This window comes from Protomyctophum parallelum (genome assembly GCF_964188405.1).
Source record: "Protomyctophum parallelum genome assembly, chromosome: 22".
NCBI classification, from domain to species: Eukaryota; Metazoa; Chordata; class Actinopteri; order Myctophiformes; family Myctophidae; genus Protomyctophum; species Protomyctophum parallelum.
Window position 1 is genome coordinate 16,380,241 of NC_139714.1, and position 24,511 is coordinate 16,404,751.

General features: G+C 44.3%; 1 protein-coding gene across 1 annotated transcript in view; it reads right to left on the reverse strand.

The window, feature by feature from the left end:
- Positions 1-24,511, reverse strand: part of cacna2d1a (calcium channel, voltage-dependent, alpha 2/delta subunit 1a) — a gene marked incomplete at its 3' end in the record, with an annotated part of 155,204 nt that overhangs the window by 15,852 nt on the left and 114,841 nt on the right. The window contains 11 exon segments of the mRNA XM_083794557.1: positions 3,610-3,681; positions 3,862-3,900; positions 4,587-4,654; positions 4,980-5,051; positions 5,657-5,772; positions 9,231-9,293; positions 12,965-12,978; positions 12,980-13,015; positions 13,017-13,051; positions 18,431-18,528; positions 19,111-19,171. Of these exon segments, the coding sequence (XP_083650683.1) occupies positions 3,610-3,681; positions 3,862-3,900; positions 4,587-4,654; positions 4,980-5,051; positions 5,657-5,772; positions 9,231-9,293; positions 12,965-12,978; positions 12,980-13,015; positions 13,017-13,051; positions 18,431-18,528; positions 19,111-19,171 (674 nt within the window).

The window sequence follows — 24,511 nt, forward strand, 5'->3', positions numbered from 1 at the left end:
TGTGTGTGTGTGTGTGTGAGTGACAGTGCCTCAGCTATCGTAGTTGTGCTTCTTGTACTGTATGTACAGGCTATTTGCCCACAAGGAAATGATATGTAAGTGTTGTAACTGTTCTCTCTCTCTGTGTCTCTGTTTACATGATGTACATATGTGTGTGTACGGTAGGTACATTTGTACATGTATGTATAAGTATTAACCCATTCTGACCTGAGATCAGATTCTAAAAATGTCTTCTATACATCCTGACAGTTTTCTGAAAAAGCTATGTTTCTATGTCAGTCGAAAATAGCTTGTAGGTCTGCTATTTTTTCAATAGCTTAAAGCATAGCATAATGCTAACACCAAAAGGGGTTCTCGCTCCAAAATGCGTTAAGTGCCCATACTGTAAAAGGAGTTGAGAATACAAAGACAATCTTTTTCTGCTAGTACTTCCACACGTAACAACCTCCCCCCCCCTCCTCCTCCCCCTCCAGTACAGTAACCCCCCCCCCCCCCACACACACACACACACTATTACGACGTCCAAAAGAAATAAAAATCTTCCCATCCACACGGCACAGGGAGCCCGTCTCCCCTTTCCCCGTTGCAATAACACAAATAATGAATTAACCCATTCTGGGCGGGAACCCCTTTTTGCATTATGTTATGCGTTAGCTATTGAAAAATAGCAGATCTACAAGCTCATAGTGCGGCACCGAGTGCTATGAGCTATGAGCTTGTAGATCTGCTATTCTTTTTTGAAGAATCCTGAAAATGTGGCGCAAATCTTTGAATATATATTATTTCACAGCGAACATTTTTTACTTATTTACTTACTTAAGCATGTTTCATGATAATTGCTTTTTATGTGATGTATTCCCATGCTTTTTTGTTCTTGCTTAATGTAAGTCGCTCTGGATTAAGAGCGTCTGCTAAATGCCTAAATTGTAAATTGTAACTCAAATCTTTGCTTCTGGGAACAACATATTCTCAGATGGGGGTCGGCGGCCAAATCCAAATCCATATAATCTTGGGGGTCCTTGAGAACCACTGACATAGAAACATCTGAAAACTGTCAGGATTTAGAAGACATTCTGTAGAATGGATCCCTGCGGGTCCAAACGGGTTAACATTCACAGCCCCGCTGGCTGTCTGCAGGCTCCCTGCGGGGCGGCCCGGACCCAGAAACCAGAGACAACCTGAGATAGACGGAGAGCTGGACGGTACCGCACGGCCACGTTCACTCAGGAACGTGACTTAACCACAATCTTGAGGTACTATTATTTTACTTGAGTATTTCCTATTCTTTGTTAATTATACACTCCTACATCTCAGAGCTAAATATTGTACTTTTGACTCCATTCATTTTGACTCCATTCATTTGTTTAACGGAGCATTTCTACGAAAGACAGCAAGAGACAGAGAAGGAACAGAGTGAAAGAGAGAGAGAGAGGGGGAGATGGAGACAGAAGGTGTGTGTGTGTGTGTGTGTGTGTGTGTGTGTGTGTGCGTGCGTGCGTGCGTGCGTGCGTGCGTGCGTGCGTGTGCGTGTGTGTGTGTGTGTGTGTGTGTGTGTGTTGGGTATGGGGGGATTGCTCCTGTAGGTATTATGATTGAGAGCACACGGTCCTTCTCCAAACAAGACCTCAGGTCTCTGGGTTTTAGTGCCGCTGCCAAACTTCAGAGGGGGGCTGATTTATCCAGCGCACACCCAGCCCTGATTAGGAAGGCGCGTGGAGCCCGCATGAAAAAACATTTACTCAGGCTACGGCGGGGGCCCACGCTACAGCAGGGGCCTTACAGCGGCGGGGGCCCTATACAGCAGGGGCCTTACAGCGGCGGGGGCCCTACAGCAGGGGCCCTACAGCAGGGGCCTTACAGCGGCGGGGGCCCTATACAGCAGGGGCCCACGCTACAGCAGGGGCCTTACAGCGGCGGGGGCCCTACAGCAGGGGCCCTACAGCAGGGGCCTTACAGCGGCGGGGGCCTTACAGCGGCGGGGGCCCTACAGCAGGGGCCCACACTACAGCAGGGGCCCTACAGCAGGGGCCCACACTACAGCAGGGGCCCTACAGCAGGGGCCCTACAGCAGTGGCCCACACTACAGCAGGGGCCCTACAGCAGGGGCCCTACAGCAGGGGCCCACACTACAGCAGGGGCCCTACAGCAGGGGCCCTACAGCAGGGGGCCCTACAGCAGGGGCCCTACATCAGGGGGCCCTACAGCAGGGGCCCACACTACAGCAGGGGCCCTACAGCAGGGGCCCTACAGCAGGGGCCCACACTACAGCAGGGGCCCTACAGCAGGGGCCCACACTACAGCAGGGGCCCTACAGCAGGGGGCCCTACAGCAGGGGCACTACAGCAGGGGCCCTACAGCAGGGGCCCTACAGCAGGGGCACTACAGCAGGGGCCCTACAGCAGGGGCACTACAGCAGGGGCCCTACAGCAGGGGCCCACACTACAGCAGGGGCCCTACAGCAGGGGCCCACACTACAGCAGGGGCCCTACAGCAGGGGCACTACAGCAGGGGGCCCACGCTACAGCAGGGGCCCTACAGCAGGGGCCCACACTACAGCAGGGGCCCTACAGCAGGGGCCCACACTACAGCAGGGGCCCTACAGCAGGGGCCCACACTACAGCAGGGGCCCTACAGCAGGGGGCCCACGCTACAGCAGGGGCCCTACAGCAGGGGCCCACACTACAGCAGGGGCCCTACAGCAGGGGCCCACACTACAGCAGGGGCCCTACAGCAGGGGCCCACACTACAGCAGGGGCCCTACAGCAGGGGGCCCACGCTACAGCAGGGGCCCTACAGCAGGGGCCCACACTACAGCAGGGGCCCACGCACCACCGGGGGCCCACGCCGCTCGCACACCGCTCGCATTTTAGGACGGGAGGAATGAGCAAAGGGAGAGGCGCGCGTGTACGTGTCCTTTAGGGGTCGTAAAACGTGGGTCAAATAGGGTTCGAGAGGGTCTTCAGAGTTGTTTATTTGTTGTTTGGGTCGCTGCGGGGCTAAGCTGAGTTTAAGACAGGTTGGTCTGTTTGTTGTGAGCTTGTAGATCTGCTATTTTTCAATAGCTAAAGTATAACATAATGCTAACACCAAAAGGGGTTCCCGCCCAGAATGGGTTAAGGCAGCTTTGGGTTTAGAATAATCAATAATCAGCTAATCAATTTAATCAATTATAAAAAAATAAAATTGTACAAAATAATCGATTTTAATTAAATAATCAATTTGGGGAAAAGCAATAATGTGTCATGATGCGATGCATAGTGAGCTTGTTGTAATCACACCTGTGTGACAGCCTGCACTGAGCGGTGCAGGCTGCGTGTGTGCTGCAGTGATCAATGGGTCAGTGTGTGTGTGTGTGTGTGTGTGTGTGTGTGTTGTATGTGCATGTGTGTGTGTGTGTGTGTGTGTGTGTGTGCGCTCTCTCTCTCTCATCAGTGTGTGACCGAATGCGCCCCCAATCATCTGCAGGGGTCAATAGGTCGTACTCTAAACAGACATAGGGACACACAGAAATAGGGACACACGGTGTGCACCGCTCAAAAATACTGTATAGTTCTGCACAGTGGTTACACTGTTCGCCGTCCTGTGTCCGTCATAAATGTGAGAACTCACCTGGTCGACGTAGGTGTCTCGATTGGACATCACCAGGAAGCCGCCGTCGTCCAGAAGGACACAGTCTACATGCTGGAATCACAAGAGAACATGGAGTCAAGTTCAGTTCAGGGCTCTCCCCAGGTTGTCAGAGGGCGAGTATAGCACCCAGGATTACAGTTTAGACAATTATTGGCACCGGGTGAAAAAATGGGCTACAAAAAGCGCCTGCCCGTTCCAGAACAGGCAGGCTAGGGTTCGAGTCATTCTCACCTCGTCATTCCTCACACAGCCACAGATCTCATCGTTGCACTGAAAACACAACACACGCATGGGGTTAAAGGTCACACAGTTATGAGATTACAGAGGATTCTAATCCTGTCAATCCAGCAACGGAACACAACGTCCAGAAAACTCTTCCATAAAATCCTAATGCTTTAAAGCTTCAATGTGTGATTTCGTCAACTGAACAACAGGAACATAGGTTTAGAATGGTAATATATGTCAAACGCTGAGGAAGGCCAGACAGGCCGAAACGCGTACGTTTTCAGTCTCAGAGGTAAATAAAAGTCATGTAAAAGGACATATAATGAGTGCTGGCATCTTCTTCATTTCAACTTATACTTTCGAGCCTTGATTTTGTTTGAACCTGGACTGCTGCGGGTTGTCTACTACGGTAGTACTTCTCTCTTAGAATGGTAATATTAAACATCATCATCATCATCATCATCATATTGTACCAATTGTTTAGGAAAAACCAAGTGTTTCACAAAAATCACAGATTGGGAACAAAAAGATTTCATTTGTGACGATTCCTTTGTGTCCCTCCTCGTGGCTACGGCTGAATGTTCTCGTGAAGAGAGACACCATATGCCATTGGACGGCTGAATGTTCTCGTGAAGAGAGACACCGTATGCCATTGGACGGCTGAATGTTCTCGTGAAGAGAGACAGCGTGCCATTGGACGAGGCCGGTTCTGCTGACGGCGTTCTACTCACGTTGGTCTTGGTGGTGGTGTTGATGAAGCGGGCCATCCAGGCGCTGATGTCCAGCTTCACACCGACCACTAGGAGATCAAACGGAGGAGCATTCTACATCATGTTGGACCTCAGCCTTAACTTTGAACTCTGAACTCCGACAAGAGAGACTTGGCAGAGGATCACAGGACCACGGTGTGTGTGTGTGTGTGTGTGTGTGTGTGTGTGTGTGTGTTTTTGCACTGACTAAATCAAAACTAAACCATGATGACTTAAACTATATTACTACTGACAATTTCGTCAACAAAGAAAAACTAGACAGAAATATTAGGGAGGGACTAGTGCACGAAGCAGACCCGGGTTCGAGGTGGGTTCGGGGCATGCGTGTGTGTGTGTGTGTGTGTGTGTCCTCACCTGCTGGTTTCACAGTGATGTCATTAAGAGTGATATCCACCACCCTGCTGACGAGAACTGTATCGTCACTCACTGGGGCGAGAGACAGAGAAAGGAATTATTACACGCACGCACACCAGTGTTGATTTCGTCGACTAAAACTAAGACGAGAAATGTTCGTCGACTACCTTTTTCCTCTGACGAAAACTAAATGGAAAATAAATGAACACTAAGCTATGATGACTAAAACTAAGACTAAATATATTATTGACAATTTCGTCAACTAAAAAAAACTAGACTAAAATGCTAGGAAGGGACTAGTGGACAAGAGATCCAGTATAAGTCATTTTACACTTTGCATGCTGAAAATAGCAGATCTACAAGCTTGTTTGTAGATCGGCTATTCTTAGCAAGTGTAAAATCAGCCATTACGACGGCATCAAAATACATTTTAGTCGACTAAATCAACTGTAGATTTAGTCTACTTAAATCTTATGACATTTAGTCGACTAAAACTAGACTAACACTAAAACATTCCGGGTGATGACTAAAACTAAGTGAAAACTATTCAAGAGACTGACTAAAACTAAAATAGAAATTTGCTGCCAAAAACAACACTGACACACACACACACACACACACACACACACACACACACACAGTCAGTCCCTCACAACGTGCGTTTATTTTAGCGGTACCATTCTCGTTGGGCTTCAGGGGCGTCGGAGTAAAGATGTACAGGTCGTTGTCCAGACATCTCTTGTAGTAACTCGTCTCGTATGTCTCTGCATTCTCTGTCCAATCAAACCCAGCACTGTAAAAACATGCACGGGCACACGCACACGCACACACACACACACACACACACACACACACACACACACACACACACACACACACACACACACACACACACACACACACACACACACACACACACACAGCACGTGAGGCCCTAACTTTAATGTGTTATCCCTCCTCCAAGCCTGTTATTTGATATACAGTACAGTGTACAGTATCGTTCTTATAACCATGACCACTTAACCCATTCTGACCCGAGATCAGATTCTAAAAAAATGTCTTCTACATCCTGACAGTTTTCTGAAAAAGCTATGTTTCTATGTCAGTGGTTCTTAGATTTTTCCAAAAATAGCAGACCTACAAGCGAGTGGCGCGCTACGAGCTTGTAGATCTGCTATTTTTCAATAGCTAAAGCATAACATAATGCTAACACCAAAAGGGGTTAGAACAGTGGTCAAAAACGGCGGATGAAAACAATGTGAGCTTGTAGATCTGCTATTTTTCCAATAGCTAAAGCATGACATAATAATGCTTACACCAAAAATGGGGGTTCCCGCCCAGAATGGGTTAAACGGAGGCTAGTACGTGTTTATATGTTTTACTTTCACTTATTGTAGAATATATGCATAATAAAACAGCAAACAAGAGCCGTGTGTGTCGTCTCGGTAACCAACTCTCCGGTCCTCAACGGCCACAGCTGCTCCTGTTTGTTTATTACCGTCGTTATGGTGACATGGCGGTCTATAGTATCACGAACGACGTTTTGACTCGGTATTATAACCACTTGAACCCCATGATCCGCAAGTTGAGCTTGTAGATCAGATCTGCCGTTTCTAGACTAAAGCCTTTTGGCGTGGAAGGAAGGAAACGAGAGCAGACTCCCTCCCCTGCTTTACAAAGTTATAATACAGGGTTTGAGCCCTTAAACCCGCTACGGATGACAGGGAGTCCCGCAGGGCTCTAATATGCCAGGGTCCTTTCTGGTTTCTGTTAGACCATTCTGACCTGAGATCAGATTCTAAAAATGTCTTCTACATCCTGACAGTTTTCTGAAAAATGTCAGTCGTTCTTCGATTTTTCAAAAATAGCAGACCTACAAGCTCGTAGCGCGCCACTCGGTGGCGTGCTATGAGCTTGTAGATCTGCTATTTTTCAATAGCTAAAGCATAGCATAATGCTAACACCAAAAAGGGGTTAAATGTGGGGAAAGCTTTCGCTGAAAATTGCAGATCGACAAGCTCACGCCCGTGATTCTTATTTATTTTATTTTTCAAAAATAGCAAAATAGATTATCTAAAGGCATTGTTGTGAGCTTGTAGATCGGCTATTTTCATTATTTTTGTGCAACACATACGATATAAAGTGCTTTATTAATATGGGCTTAAATTGGTTAATCTGACCAATTGATTTAGTCAATTATAAATAAAAATTAAGAATCTGATTTTCTTCAGGTCGATTCGTTGACATGCATAAATACAACTGCTCTCTTAATTATTTTAATTTATCAAAATAGAGTAATCGATAATTGAAATAACTGCAGCCCTAATTGGATGACGGCAATCTAACAGACAGTTAGAGAGAGGTAGACAATGAATGTGTATGAGACAGAGAGAGACAGAGAGAGGGAGACACAGAGACACAGAGACAGAGACAGACAGAGAGAGAGAGAGAGAGAGAGAGACAGAGAGAGAGAGAGAGAGAGAGAGAGAGAGAGAGAGAGAGAGAGAGAGAGAGAGAGAGAGAGAGAGAGAGAGAGAGAGAGAGAGAGAGAGAGAGAGAGAGAGAGAGAGAGAGAGAGACACACAGAGCGTATGGGAGATGTACAACTGGTAATGACCTGGCGCTCTACTGTTTCATGGCTGTACAGTAGGTAGTATTTACTCTATGATTATTTAGATGATTAGGCCATGCCTCCTGGCAGGGACCTGCACCCTACTGAGCACAACTCTTCTTATGTTCATTATCCAGAGACTTGCTTGTTCAGCCCTTTTTGCAATGATGATGTTTGGGAGACAAGAAACCCTTTCCTGGGGGTTTTTAACAGGGGTAATAAGTTGTGTTTAGATATTTCAGTATTTCAGAGTGTCCATGGACTCCATGTCATGGGCAGTGGACACTGGGCTCACTTCCTTCCTGGACTACATGTTGTCTCAGTAAGACAGCCCTCCCCCTATCCACAAAGCATTATGGGGATTGTAGTCATGTTGTCTCAGTAAGACAGCCCTATCCCCCCTATCCACAAGGAGGAGCAGTGCACCAAAGCATTATGGGGATTGTAGTCATGGTGTCTCAGTAAGACAGCCCTGTCCCCCCTATCCACAAGGAGGAGCAGTGGACCAAAGCATTATGGGGATTGTAGTCATGTTGTCTCAGTAAGACAGCCCTATCCCCCCTATCCACAAGGAGGAGCAGTGGACCAAAGCATTATGGGGATTGTAGTCATGTTGTCTCAGTAAGACAGCCCTCCCCTATCCACAAGGAGGAGCAGTGCACCAAAGCATAGTAGTCGAGGAAGGAATTGGACACTTTGAAAGACTAACATATCTAAAAACACATAAAAACCCCCAGGGTTTCCCAAACATCATTAACATGCAAAAAGGTTGCAACTGAGCACACCTCTTCTAGTTCATTATCCAAAGATCTTAGTCGTAAATCTACTAGTCATTCCAGTGCTGTTAAACACTCGAACCCGAGCATCCCTATTCATGGGACAAAACATCTGGTGAAATCAACCTGAGCATCCCTATTCAGGGGACAAACATCTGGTGAAATCAACCTGATCATCCTATTCAGGGGACAAAACATCTGGTGAAATCAACCTGATCATCCCTATTCAGGGGACAAAACATCTGGTGAAATCAACCTGATCATCCCTATTCAGGGGACAAACATCTGGTGAAATCAACCTGATCATCCCTATTCAGGGGACAAACATCTGGTGAAATCAACCTGATCATCCCTATTCAGGGGACAAAACATCTGGTGAAATCAACCTGATCATCCCTATTTCAGGGGACAAACATCTGGTGAAATCAACCTGATCATCCCTATTCAGGGGACAAACATCTGGTGAAATCAACCTGATCATCCCTATTCAGGGGACAAAACATCTGGTGAAATCAACCTGATCATCCCTATTCAGGGGACAAACATCTGGTGAAATCAACCTGATCATCCCTATTCAGGGACAAACATCTGGTGAAATCAACCTGATCATCCCTATTCAGGGGACAAACATCTGGTGAAATCAACCTTAGCATCCCTATTCAGGGGACAAACATCTGCGTTGTGTGGTCTTGTAGATTGTTGCAATTGTTCCGCCCCGAACATATTTAGTGGGACCCTCTCAGGGGGAAAAAGAAACCAGGAGGGGGCGACTCTCTGGGGGTTAAAAGTGGTTACATAACCATAACCATAACCATAACCATAACCATAACCATACCCAACATGAGCTCCCACGTCAGTTCCTACCTTTTGGGAAAGATCCGTGTGATCCCTCCGTCAGTGGCAACAAACCTGGCAACCACGCCAGGCCTGAAAGGCAGAGAAGAAGAAGACGAGGTCATTAAACCAGTGATGGAAGAAGTACTAATTTTAACCAATTCTGACCTGAGGTCAGATTCTAAACATGTCTTCTACATCCTTACAGTTTTCTGAAAAAGCTGTGTTTCTATGTCAGTGGTTCTTTGATTTTTCAAAAATAGACCTACAAGCTCGTAGCACGCCACTCGGTGGCGCGCTATGAGCTTGTAGATCTGCTATTTTTCAATAGCTATAAAACATAACATAATGCCAACACCAAAAGCGGTTCCCGACCAAAATGGGTTAAGTAAAGGTATCAATAAGATCAAGTACCACAAGTACAAGTACTCATTATGCTTTTTATCAAAACAATTCAGTTTTCAAAAATGTATAAAAAGGTATTAAAATCTGTTGAAAGTCTGTCTGAAGAGGTTTTGTAATCTTAAAAAGTAAATGGTAAATCAAATTAAGATTTCAAATAATTATAGTGCAGTTGAAGTACATTAATTTCCTTTGAGGTGTATAGTGGAATAGAAGTAAAATGAAAATCAGTACTAAAAAAGTACTCCAGTAGATTAAAAATATACCTCACAATTGTACTTAAAGGACAACTTTAGTTTTTTTCAACCAAGGTTCATGTTTTAGGTTGTTAGAGAAATTAAAAGAGGAGTGTAATTTTTATTTTGCTGCTTTCTTTCGTTTTAGGGATTTTAGCTGTTTTAGACAGGGGGGCGGGGGCATTCGAGCATTGGGCAAAATATATATTACTTTACAAAATGTTATAGCGATTTATTTTTTTATTATTTACTATAGTCCTAATAGACACCAAGAAATTGCATCTGGCCACAAAAGATCACGGGATCTACTGAATGTGTCAAACTGACATATTGAGCCTATTACAGTGTGGCTACCTTCACATTCAGTAGATCCTGTGATCTTTTGTGGCCAGATGTAATTTCTTGGGGTCTAGTAGGACTATAGTAAATAATAAAAAATGAAATTGCCATATTTTGTAAAAAAAAAATACATGTTTAGCCCCATGCTCGAATGCCCCCGCCCCCCCTGTCAAAAACAGCTAAAATTCCTAAAACGAAAGAAAGCAGCAAATGAAAAAACACTCACCTTTTACTTTCTCTAATAACAACCAAAAACATGAACCTTGGTTGAAAAAAAAAACTAAAGTTGTCCTTTAAGTACAGTAAGTAAATGTTAAATGTACTTGGTTACTTTCCACCACAGCATAAAACATCCCGCGACACACACTAATAATGGAACGGTCTCCTACGCCGGGGTGACATTTACTAGTCCCTCCAAAATAGCCAGACCAGCTGTGTCAGATTTATCCTCTTTAGACATTCATTACCAAATACCAAGTAACGAGTGATCGAGGCCACATTTCAATTTGTAACCCTCGTACCGCAGAGAACACAGCCCTTGATCCCATTTTGACCTGAGATCAGATTCTAAAAAATGTGACCGCGCCTCCCAGTATTTTCAACCACAAGTCGGCTCTAATGAAACTTCACAATAGACCGAAATACTTTTTTTCTTCTTTTTGTGGTGGTTTTTGTTTTTAGCCACATTAACACAGTTGGAATGTTAAAGGACCACTTCACCACTTTTCAACCTATCTTCATATAATAGGTCCTCACTAATAATCATGAAAGAAATGCTGCAATTATTTTCAACTCGGTCTGTGTCTCATAGGAGGGCTGTGGGCAGTTCAAAAACGTCTTCCAGTGACATCATCGATGGGGAATACAAGCTAATAAAAAAACTGCAGGCTTTCTAGTCCTGAAAAGTTGCAATGCGAAAATGGAAGCCATCGTTCTCACGATAATGAAAATCAAAACATTTGTTTATTTTGTAAAAAAATAATCTGCAAATGATAATGTCACTGGAAGACGGTTTCTAAACTGCCGACAGCCCTCCTATGAGACACAGACTGAGTAGAAAAAAATCATGCCATTTTATCGTGATTATTAGTGAGGACCTATTATGAAGATAGGTTGAAAGTGGTGAAGTGGTCCTTTAAAGAATGTTTTTATTCCATCAGAAAGTCGTTTTAGTGTCATTAAGTCGTTGTAATTGCTTAAACAAGTCACTATGTCTAATGTTTTAACCATTGGGTTAACCAATGCTAACCAATGCTAACCAGAAAATACAGCTTCCCTGCTAAAGTATGCACATTCCGCTAAAATCCGCCTTTTAGTACACAATCGTTTTTGGAGATAATACTAGTCTTTTACTAACTGGCTAACCGAAATAGCAGAGAAAGAAGTATTAACAATTATATTTTGTAAAAAAGTGTGTTTATTTTCGGTCCGCCTAAAGCTAATTCATGCTAAAGATGGGGGCACTGGTGATCACAACAATGGAACATGCTGAAATGGCTTCCTAATTCCAATAGCAGAAGAAGAAGACTCAAATTAATTTAATGTAAACATTGTAACATTATGTCAATGTACCTGCCATGAAAATTAAAGTCATAATAACGCAGATCGCATCGATATGTAATATAGCGTGATAATGTACTTGTTTTAGCTAAACTACTGTCCCCGGTCACAAATGTCTTCTACATCCTGACAGTTTTCTGAAAAAGCTATGTTTCTATGTCAGTCGATTTTTCAAAAATAGCAGACCTACAAGCTTGTAGATCTGCTATTTTTCAATAGCCTAAAGCATAATGCTAACACCAAAAGGGGTTCCCGCCCCAAAATGGGTTATGAGCCAATGGCATTACACTACAAGGCAGGGTTCTGGTTTGTTGTTGAGCCCTCTCGTCGTGGCAACGTGGAACAAACCGTGTGTGGATTTCGTCACGAGCCAGACGTCTCCCGTGTTCTCTTATGTTACAGTGACATCTTATTGCGTTTCCCTGATTTCCGTTATTGTACTTTTAGGCTTAACTTCACAGCTGTGCTCCATTTGTTGTGAAATGAACGCAGCGTTTAATACCCGTTCTCCTTGAGCTGAATAGGTGTTACCTAAGGTCTGCACGGCTGGCTCCATGTGTGATTATCTTAATTAGTTCCTAGTCGTTTATTTCCTTAAGCGTTCCTAGTGCAAACCCTTGTGTATTTATCCCCTGCAGTGCTCATCGCGTTCCTCTGCCTTTTGTCTCAATAAACTTTTCCGATACAAGTATCTACTCTCTGTCTCGTCTCGCGTTTTTGGCAAACCACCAGTGTTGTTTTTGCAGCAAATTTATATTTTAGTTTTAGTCATTAGTCTCTTGAATAGTTTCACTTAGTTTTAGTCACATTTTAGTCACCTGGAATGTTCTAGTGTTTAGTCTAGTTTTAGTCGACTAAATGTCATAAGATTTTAGTCGACTAAATCTACAGTGATTTAGTTGACTAAAATGTGTTTTGACAGGCCTTGATGTCGTTGTAATGACATATTTTACACTTTTGCGACGCGTTGTGAGATTGTTTATCTGCTATTTTCAGCATGCAACCCAGCAGAAAACTGGATCTCTTGTCCCTTCCTAACATTTTAGTCTAGTTTTATTTGTTGACGAAATTGTCAGTATATTTAGTCTTAGTTTTTAGTCATCATAGATTCGTTTTTATTTAGTTTTAGTCAGTGAAAAATGGTAGTCGACGAACATTCTTCGTCTTAGTTTTAGTCGACGAAAACAACACTGCGACGCCACACATGTTGTGTGTTTGACGACTTACTGCATCTCGGTGTCCCTTCCAGGTCTTGATCAGCTCGTTGGTGATGCCAGCTGTCCAACAGCAGCCTGTTGACCAGCTGAACGTTACCTGGACAGGTGAGAAGAAAAGAACCACACCGGTTCACATCCTGATGACACACATCTGATCTTAGGACTGACATATAATCCACACTGTTATTTGCAAGTGATCAATTATCAGATGTACTGTACTGTACCGTATATGTATTCCGAAATAGCCTGCATTATGAATTGGTTGCTTATCTTGGTTTGGTATAACGAACCTAACGGCAGACATGAGTAATGCTTAACTTGGGAGCTACAAAGGTACACTAGGCTACCATTCATTGTCAATGGACGCCAGCGACATGTAGATACAAAGCTACAGGCTACCATTCATTGTCAATGGAAGCCAGCGACATGTAGATACAAAGCGACGCGCAGCGTTTGTAGGCGCTACGATATATAAATCTACAATCCAAGTTGAGCTGGCTTCAACTGCAGCTAGAAAGCAACAAAAGGTATTTTGAACACTCCCCTTTAATAAGAGAAACTGATCATTTACCTCAGAATTTACACCGTTCTGTGTGTTCTTTTTTAACACCAGGCTTTATATATTCTTTCCTTTAAATAGTAAAGGAAAGCCTTGTTGAAATGTGCTATACAGATAACATCGCCTTTGGCCCTTTACCAGGTTTCTCACTCATCGGACGCATGCTTGAAGACAACCATAGTGATCAATGCGATTTGAACAGTGACGCGACGACAGACACAACGCGACGCTTTTTAGTTCTGTATCTTTGGTGTCTGTCGCCGTATAGCCGTCAGAGTGTGGACACGCTCAGCACCAGAACCCGAGCAGCTGGACCGTGTCTCAGAGAGACAGTAGTCCTCTCGCAGTGAGTCATCATCTCTCCGACGATGTGGACTGTTTGTTGTTTCAGACACTGGACCAAGATGTCTGCTATGATCCAGACAACGTTTAATGGGACATAGGAGACGGTATTTAGTAGGGCGGGGAGGGGGGGTGGGGTGGGGGGCGATCGGGAAGGGCCGGCCAGATGGGAGAGGCGACAAGTTGAAGGAGAGAAAGGACAGGAGTGGACGATGTGAGTGGAAAGATACAATGAAGGGGAGATGGTGTGTGTGTGTGTGTGTGTGTGTGTGTGGGGGGGGGGGATTAAATATAGTAAAAGTTGTGTTCCAGACAGTGACTCATCAGTCTCGGCTCACGCCATCGTTGACATGTAATATAATCTCAACCAGTTCTCATCATGTGTGTAACGTGAGGAGTCACGACGCATCGTTAATAAAAAGGCTACATCGGCCACGCCTCTAAGGTGTATGCATATAGCGTGTGTGTGTGAATTAACCGTGTGTATACTTACTGACGCAGTTGGAGATTGTCACAACCTTTATAATTTACCCCCCAAATCTATAAAAATCCCCAGTGTTACTTTTAACTCAAGAGTTGTAACTCTCGGAGTTGAGAGTGAGAATCTCTGGTTAAGATTCGGGTGACCCATCCATCCCGAGGCCGACGTCGCTCGCACACACACCGCCGCGCGGGTCTGAGAGAGACGGCGATCAAAGACGCTCGCTTCTTTATCCCCCCTCCCTTCCCCCTCCCTCCCTACCTCCCCCCCCCCCCCCCCCCCCCCCCCCCTCACTCCTCCACGCTCGCGCGCGCCACTTTGAACTCCTCAACAACCCGCTTCAGTCCATTAACATCGAGGGCCCGGTACACTCCACCCCCACCCCGGCCCACCCCCCCTCCCCCCACAAACCAACCTTTACGACACACCACACACACATCAGAGAAAACAGCTGGTGTAACACTTTATTTGGACGCCACGCACCCCCCCCCCCCCCCCCCCCACACACACACCCCCCTCCCTCCAATGGTTTTCATTAGAGTTCCTTTATTGAAGGCAGCCCAGGAATTCCTAAAATGTATTTCACTCCTTCAGCCACTGCAGTGGCTTTTAATCCATTCTGGCCGGGAACCCCTTTTTGGTGTCAGCATTATGCTGTGCTTTAGCTATTGAAAAATAGCAGATCTACAAGCTCATAGCGCGACACCGAGTGCCACGCTATGAGCTTGTAGGTCTGCAATTTTTTTTGAAAAGGCGTGAAAATGTGGCACAAGTCTTTGAATATATATTCAGAGCGAACATTTTTTTTATTTGCTTCTGGGGGGTCCCTGGAACTACATATTTTGAGATGGGGGGGTCCGTGGCCCAATAGAGATAATTCTGGGGGTCCTTGACATGAAAAAGGTTGATCACCACTGACATAGAAACATGGGTTTATGAACTTGTAGGTCTGCTATTTTTTTGAAAAGTTGTGAAAATGTGGCACACATCTTTTAATATATATTTCTGAGCGAACATTTTTTACTAAAAATATTTGCTTCTGGGGGGTCCTGTAACTACATATTTTGAGATGAGACTCCGTGGCCCAATAGAGATAATTCTGGGGGGTCCTTGACATGAAAAGGTTGAGCACCACTGACACATAGAAACATGGGTATTTCCAGAAAAATGTTAGATTTAGAAGCTTTTTTTTTATCGACCTCAGTCCAAAATGGGTTAAACAAGTAAAGCGTGTAACAGGGCTCCCTGCGGACCCTGTAGCGTCCCATCGTGTTGTCTGTCTATCGCTGGTGTGTATTTCTGGGGACAAACTCCATTAAACGAAAAAACACAAATTTAAACAAAGAATAAATGGAACTAATATTACACTGGGGGATGGTGTGGGGGCATGTTTCTGTGGGCTTTTATTTTATTTTATCGCATTGATCTTTTCCAGTTGAGATAATATCAACTATTATTTGAAGTAAAGTTTTCAGTTGTGAAAACACCAGTGAATCAAAGTAACCCGGGTACAAATCAAAGGCTCTCGTTTATAAATCGTCACAGTCGGGTGGAAAAACCGCTTGTCCAAAACGGTTACTTTGCAGGAGTAGTTATTATTTAGTCACAAAAGCTCTTGTTAATACTTTTTCATTGGTTCAATATTTATGAAACCCCCTAAACAGACGTAAGCACTTTCAACCTGGCAACCATTTTGGGGCATATCACCGCATTGGCAATTTAAGATTTAACCCAATTTGGCCGGGAACCCCTTTTTGGTGTTTTAAAAACATCATGTTGTACTTTAGCTATTGGAAAAATAGCAGATCTACAATCTCATAGTGCGCCACTCGGTGGCGAGCTATGAGATTGTATAGGTCTGCTATTTTTGAAAAATTATAGCAGACCTCAAAATAAATAAAAATAAATATATATTTTTTGAGGTCAAGCCTAAATGGGTTAAGAAAGGTATTGTATAAAAATAGGGCATTCATTTATGAGGGGGAAAAAAAATAACATCACAATATCAAATATGGAGATACAAGCTTTCTGCCCGACACTGATGAGAAACATGGATGGGATGTGCATGCATGCCACTAAATTAAAAGGTGTGTGTGTGTGTGTGTGTGTGGGGGGGGGGGGGCGCGGTGTGGTGTGGGGGGACCAGCGAGTCAGTCATGCAAATCGACGGGGCGAACACAGAGAGAAATGCGGGCCTGAGGATGTTAATGCGTTGGTCAGATGTTTTCGGGGAGAAGGTCGATTGGCCCCTGATTTGTGTTTTATTGCTGCACTCGCGCTCTCTCGGCTTGACGTGTGTCCTGCTCTTTCTCACAAACACACAGTAATTGGATGAGGTCGAGCGGCTGTAGGTGGGGTGTGGACGGTATATTACTGGGTGAGTTGTGTGTGTGTGTGTGTGTGTGTGTGTGTGTGTGTGTGTGTGTGTGTGTGTGTGAGTGTGCGCGCGCGTCACACGGCTAAGCCGACGTGCCTCACACATGTGCACCCAGGCGTGTGATGGTCAGACTTTTAGAGTTAGCATCAAATGGGGTAACACGAACGTAGGGGTTCCAAAAGTACAAAGCCTTTCCCTTTGGTCATGAACACCGCACAAAGCGCACCAGACCTGTGGGGGGGTGGGGGGACATTTGGGAATAGGTTCAGTTGGCCCTCGTCCATTTATATGTTCAATATACACCCGAATGCCAAGTCCAGATGGTCCGGGGCTCATTCATGTCTACATACTGTAGCCGATACTCCTAACGCTTAACAGTTCTTTGAGATGTAAATAGGGACGCTGTGTAGCGTGAGCAGGATCCGATTGTGCCACTGAATATAACTAAAGGTGCATTAAAACCAGAACAAAACTATTTACCATTTAACCTAACCCTGAATATAACTAAAGGTACTGCATTAACCCATTTAGGCCTGACGTCAACATTTAAAGAAATTCTTCTAAATCCATTTAGACAGTTTTCGGAAAACCCCATGTTTCTCTGTCAGTGGTGCTCAAACATATTCATGTCAAGGATATATGACATTGGCCGCCGACCCCCATCTGAAAATATGTAGTTCCAGGGAACCTCTCAGTAGCAAAGATTTGAGTTAAAAACTTGCTCTGTAACAATATATATTCAAAGATTTCAGGCACAAATTATAACATCATGTTTAAAACACCGAAAGGGGGTCCCGCCCAGAATGGGTTAAAACCAGAACTAAACTATTTACCATTTCGTCACCGTCGGGTGGAAACCTCGTATGTCTAAAACCGTTACTTATCAGGAAATGGACAAATAATAACCATGTGTTCCAGTGTAGTTAGTATTTACTTACTTATTTACTCTTAGTACATTGGTTCAATATTTATAATAAAAAACCCACAGACTGTACCACCTGACCCTGGCATCATGTCATTCTGAGTGAAAATGTTGAAAAATAGGACAAGGAGGACGAGAAGCAAGAAAAAGCCCAGAGTGTGTCGCATCTGAGCTTTTATAGCGCGACACTGTTATTAGGACGAAGTATAACATTTATGGGGGGAAAACAAAAAGATGAAATATGGAGATACAAATAAGGCTTCTGTTCTGTTCGACAGAGAAGATCTGTTTCTCCCCATGGACATCACCAAGGTATGGTATTTGCACTATGGATGTCCCGATACACTTTTTTCGCTTCCGATCCGATCCGATACCTCAATTTCTGTGTTAGCCGATACCGAATACCAATACCAGTGTTGTGATCTCATGTTGTGTTTATAGCTACAGTATCTAGCTATATATCTCATGTTGTGTTTATAGCTACAGTATCTAGCTATATATATATCATGTTGTGTTTATAGCAGACTTCTCACTCAAATGTGCACTTGCAGTTTGGGCAACTCCAAAGCAAACTCCACATGTCCCAACATTTTATTTACCTGCTATAGTGTCAACCCCTTCCTTACCCCTGTGTCGGATCGGTGGTTAGACTGGCATATTCACCGTTACCGATATGAACCGATATGAACCAAATAAGGGCCGATCCGATACTTTTCCCGATACCGATAAAGGTATCGGGACATCTCTAATTTGCACTGTGATAATTACAGTCAGGGGTGATGTTTTTGTACTCACACTGTGGGTTGTTTGGCGTCTTCCTGTCAATGTAATTGTTGAATTCAATTAAGAACTCTGTGTTGTTCTTCACTATGTCCAGGTCTTTACAGTACTCTCTATGGAAACAAAAGATGGGTCCAGGGATTAGCTCCAGACACACAGAGACACACATCTTAGCTCTGGACACACAGAGAGACACACATCTTAGCTCTGGACACACAGAGAGACACACACAGAGACACACAGAGAGAGACACAGAGAGACACACATCTTAGCTCCGGACACACAGAGACACACATCTTCAATCTTGGGGCGGCGGTGGCTCAGGGGTAGAGTGGTAACCGTAAGGTTGCCAGTTCGAACCCGGGCTCCCCCAGAGTTACTGTCGAAGTGTCCTTGAGCAAGACACTGAACCCCTAATTGCTCCCGATGTGCTAGTTGGTGCCTTGCATGGTTTCCGCTGCCATCGGTGTATGAATGTGTGTGTGAATGGGTGAATGTAATGCACAATCTCTGTAAAGCGCCTTGGATAAAGGCGCTATATAAATGCACCATTTACCATACCATTTTCAAGGATTAGCTCCAGACACACAGAGAGACACACAGAGACACACATCTTCAATCCTCTCGCAAAGACACGTGATACGAATGTCCTGTCAAAAATACTTCATTTAAAAAATATAATAATATCGTCCTACCTTGGTGCAATGAAGGTATAGCCATATTCATCAAACTTGTCCACCTGAAGGCTTTCAGAAACTGCACAAAAAAAATAAAGAATTATAAATATAGTTAAAACACACATTATGTTTGCCGATGGTATGCCAGCATCGATCACTGTCTGTGAGGAACAGATATCTTTTGAACATCAAACAAATACATTTATTTAGCAAAGAACAGCAACCAATCACTAGAGCCTGTAGTTGTATAACGCCTCCGATACAGTTTTTATTAAAATTTAAATCATAAGATTACTGTGCCAGTTTAGGCCCTTTTCAGCCTGCCGTCAATATTTTGGGCATATTAAAATAAAATAAAATAAACCTTAAAGATGGAGTGCCACGATTTTTTTCCACCCTAAAACATGATCATCAGGTTTTATTATAATATAAGGAGGAAGAACTTTTTTTCCAAAAAGTGTACAGTATTTGTTAAAATCATGCTTTTATGTGGACACGCCCACCAGTTCATTAAGTATGCCTGGTTTGCCTGGTGGGCGGTGATCCACCTGAACTGAAGCCACACCCACAGCTGTAGATGTATGATAAAGGGGGAGGGGTTAGGGGAGGGGCTGATAGTGTGATGTCACTATATTACTGTTTATTTCATTGGCCCGTTTGACTGTCAAGGGCTCAGCCTCCAGGAAGAAACCCTAAATACAAAGTTAATACACCATTGCACATAAAAACGACTCCAGGGTGTCTAATGAAGTACTGTCACCTCATACACATACAGTAGACTCCAGGGTGTCTAATGAAGTACTGTCACCTCATACACATACAGTAGACTCCAGGGTGTCTAATGAAGTACTGTCACCTCATAGACACAAAACTGGAGAAAATTAATACAAAGATTGTGGCACTCCATCTTTAAAAGAAAGTAGGTACAAGGCAGGTATTACAGAGGACAAAATAGTCAACATATTAACCGATCTTACATTTACATTTACTGTACTGTGCATAAGTTGCGTGCAGGTTCTACTTGGTAATAATACAGAACGCGGCCTTGAATAAATAAACTGTAAATCAGGTATATGACTGGAAAAAGGGACCAATGGCGTGGAAAGAGAGACATCGCTAAGAATGCTGGGTAACAACGGGGGGGGGGGGGGGGGGGGGACGACGACGCAGGAGGACACCTGCTCGAGAACAGGAGGAGGAGAGGAGGAAACATGAAAAGAAAAAAAATACTTGCCATCTTTCCCTGGAGTGGAATAAAAACATAATTCCAAAGTGAGCGAAGGAGTTTGGTCGCCCGGGGACGGAGGTAAAGACGAGAAGGGAAGGAAAAGCAAAAAGAGACAGAGGGTAAAACCACAGGGGTCAAAGGTCACAACAATATTTTATTCAACAGAGCGAGTCCTGAATAGAAATATTGCAGCACAAACGGTAAAGATTTTCCAAGATGCCTTTTTCTCTGGGATGGTAATATAACTGCAGTCCCTTGCAACAGGACGAGGATAGGAGGCTTTAAATGTGGTCGCGGAATTCACATTTCTCACGCTGCGGATTAAGGTTTTTACCGTTCGGCTACTTTTAGCGGTGGTATCAGCGCTCTCTCTCTGTGATGAATGGACAGGGTTATTAAACATGAGTGATGTACTATTCTGTATGGTAATACGGTGGAAATAATGTGTGCGATATTAACCGTATGGCTCAAGCGAGACGTAACCTTGGAGAGGAAGCTTTGATATTTTCCAAAGAACTGCTCTGACAGCTGCTTATACTGTACAGTCTACTGTACATGACGGTAGGGACTACTTCGGTATTGGAATATAATTGCATCCATGTGCATTTCCTTTTGTTGTGCGGTCGCAACTCGCTAATCCGACAAAATATCTAATAATGATGGATCGCAGGCTGAGTGGAGGGGGTGGCGAGCGGCCGCACTTATTATCTGCACATTTCATCTCCTCTCGACGACATGATGTAACGTCGTCTCCCTTTGCGGAACGTTGAGGAATGTGAATTACTGCATGATAACGTAACGGACGAGACTATAGCAGAGTACAGACTTAATTAACCCATTTTTTAACCCAAGATAAAATTAGCCGATGTACAAGCTATACAGTATGTGCCATTCGTAGAGCGACAAAATATACATGTGTGGTTAACCCATTTTGGGGCGGGAACCCCTTTTGGTGTTTTAAGCAATATGCTATGCTTTAGCTGTTGAAAAATAGCAGATCTACAAGCTCATATCGCGCCACCGAGTCGCTGTAGGTCTGCTATTTTTGAAAAATCGTGAAAACATGTATTTCAGAAAAACTGGAGGATTTAAAATGTTGAGGTCAGGCCTAAATGGGTTAATTGATTTGATTCCAGATTGATTGAAGGGATTTAATCAATCAGATAAATTATATGAAGGAATGCAAACATGAAATGATTTTTACACGGAATGGTCAAATATGCAAAGAGAACCCCCCTCCTCCCCCCCCCCCCCCACAATCAATCAATGAAAACATGATGACAGGCACATCAGAGGCACATGGGAGAAGATACGAGTCCAACACACACACACACAGAAGGCAAAAGAGAGAGTGACGCTCAGGTGGGCGAGGGATTATTTTAGGATGTTTTACAAGCTTACAAAATGACTCATTAAATAAAAAAGGAGAAAATGAATCAAAGAGGAAGAAAGGGCAGCCGTCACAAACGACTCATAGCTTTCTCTTTAATGGTTTCACCTTAAAATCATGCAAACATCCCCTCATCTGTTCGCTGTGGTTTTAGTTTTAGTGCCAAAACCACATCTGAGCGCCATCACAGGAACAGGTGGCGGTTATAAGTACATACACGCATGCGACTGTGGACGCACGCACACACACACACACACACACACACACACACACACACACACACACACACACACACACACACACACACACACACACACACACTACACACTACACACACACAGGTCTGACACATTCAGCTGTTTTGGGTGGGGGCGTATTGCATGCGATGCAGTCCTCGCATGCTAGCTAGACATCGACTTGAATCAGCAAAGGTCCAGTAGTCATTATTAGTAATGGGAACACCCACACAATGAATAAACAACAACAGCAACAACAGCTCGTGTCTGTCTGTGCCTCGCAGGGTTTGTAGGTCGGCGGCCGAGCAGAGTCATCACCACGCTAAACAGAGTTTCACTGTTGAGGCTTAAAGGACCACTTCACCACTTTTCAACCTATCTTCATATAATAGGTCCTCACTAATAATCATGATAAAATGGCACGATTTTTTTCTACTCATTCTGTGTCTCATAGGAGGGCTGTGGGCAGTTTAGAAACCGTCTTCCAGTGACATCATCATTAGGCAGATTATAAGGAAGATTTTACAGTTTTTACATTTTCATCATCGTGAGAACAATGGCTTCCATTTTCACATTGCAACTTTTCAGGACTAGAAAGACTGCAGTTTTTATTAGCTTGTATTCCCCATCGATGATGTCACTGGAAGACGGTTAGAACAAGATTGCGCCATATTCTCAAGATTATTAGTGAGGACCTATTATATGAAGATAGGTTGAAAAGTGGTGAAGTGGTTCTTTAATGATGACGTCACATCCTAACGAGGGCTGTGTCACAATTTAAAATTGAAGTTGCCAATGAATTGTCACACAAATAATTATTGTGATTAACGATTTAATTGTGTTTCTGGCGTATTTCTGCCGCAGAATTATGAGCGTTTGTTTAAACCTGAGTTAAAAACGAACACTCTGGGTTTTGTACCTTCTAGCATTTGACAGTATTATAGTGTTATAAGTAGCTTTGTCGAGCCATGAGGCCCATAGGGGCAGGAGGCTATCTCCTGTTTCTGTAGCCATGAGGCCCATAGGGGCAGGAGCCTATCTCCTGTTTCTGTAGCCATGAGGCCCATAGGGGCAGGAGCCTATCTCCTGTTTCTGTAGCCATGAGGCCCATAGGGGCAGGAGCCTATCTCCTGTTTCTGTATACATGAGGCCCATAGGGGCAGGAGCCTATCTCCTGTTTCTGTAGCCATGAGGCCCATAGGGCAGGAGCCTATCTCCTGTTTCTGTAGCGTGAGGCCCATAGGGCAGGAGCCTATCTCCTGTTTCTGTAGCCATGAGGCCCATAGGGGCAGGAGCCCATCTCCTGTTTCTGTAGACATGAGGCCCATAGGGGCAGGAGGCTATCTCCTGTTTCTGTAGCCATGAGGCCCATAGGGCAGGAGCCTATCTCCTGTTTCTGTAGCCATGAGGCCCATAGGGCAGGAGCCTATCTCCTGTTTCTGTAGCGTGAGGCAGCTTGATGTACAAGTACACCTCCTGGACATGACGCTAGTATGTCGCAGGGACTTACACCCAATCCAACCCTTGATGCTGAGTGTCAAGCAGGGAGGCATTGGGTCCCATGTTTAAAGTCTTTGGTATGACCCGGCCGGGGATCGAACCCTGACCTCCCAGTCTCAGGGCGGACACTCTGTCTCTAACCACAAGGCCACTGAGCTGCTGCTATAGTGTTATAGTGTTAGTGTATTATAGTGTTAAGGGTTAATACAGTCAGGGAATACACCACAGGAGGAAAATACTTGCCCAAAAACGCTGCAGGGGTCCAACACACCGGGGAAGGTCAAGAGGTCAGGAGGGCAGGAGGAATTAGGAAGGGAGAGGAGAGGAGAGGAGAGGAGAGGAGAGGAGAGGAGAGGAGAGGAGAGGAGAGGAGAGGAGAGGAGAGGAGAGGAGAGGAGAGGAGAGGAGAGGAGAGGAGAGGAGAGGAGAGGAGAGGAAAAAGAAGCCAACAGGGTCACACAATATTTTATTCAACATTTGAATAAGAATATTGGAACTTGAAAAAAGTAACTTAAATGTACTAAAACGACAACTAAGGGAGATTTTTAAGTGGTGCAACCACTTCTACATCCAGCAATGTCCGTGTACCTGTGTACCTGTTTGTGATGTGTGTACCTGTGTGAGCACGAGTGGTGTGCGCATGCGTGAAATTGGAACGAGAGAAGTATGTGACATGGCTGCCACCTGCTATACGCAAACGATACAGAGAAGAAATTGGAACGTTACAGAGAAGAAATTGGAATGATACAAATTGGAACGATACAGAGAACCAATAGACGGGAGTTGCACCACTTGGTTCACACTGGTGTGATTTTTAAGGTACAACTGTGGGACTAGATGGATGGACGCACGTGTGTGTGTGTGTGTGTGTGTGTGTGTGTGTGTGTCTCCGCCCAATCTGGGAACCCATTGGAAAAACAAAGGAAAGACAGCGCCCTCATTTCCTTTGAATTAGTGACGTGAGTCAACCTTTAATATTTGTGTCCATTATGCTCTCCTTTACGTGGACATAAATAGTGTGACATAAATAGTGTTAAAATGTGCATGTGTGTCTGTTCCCTTGCA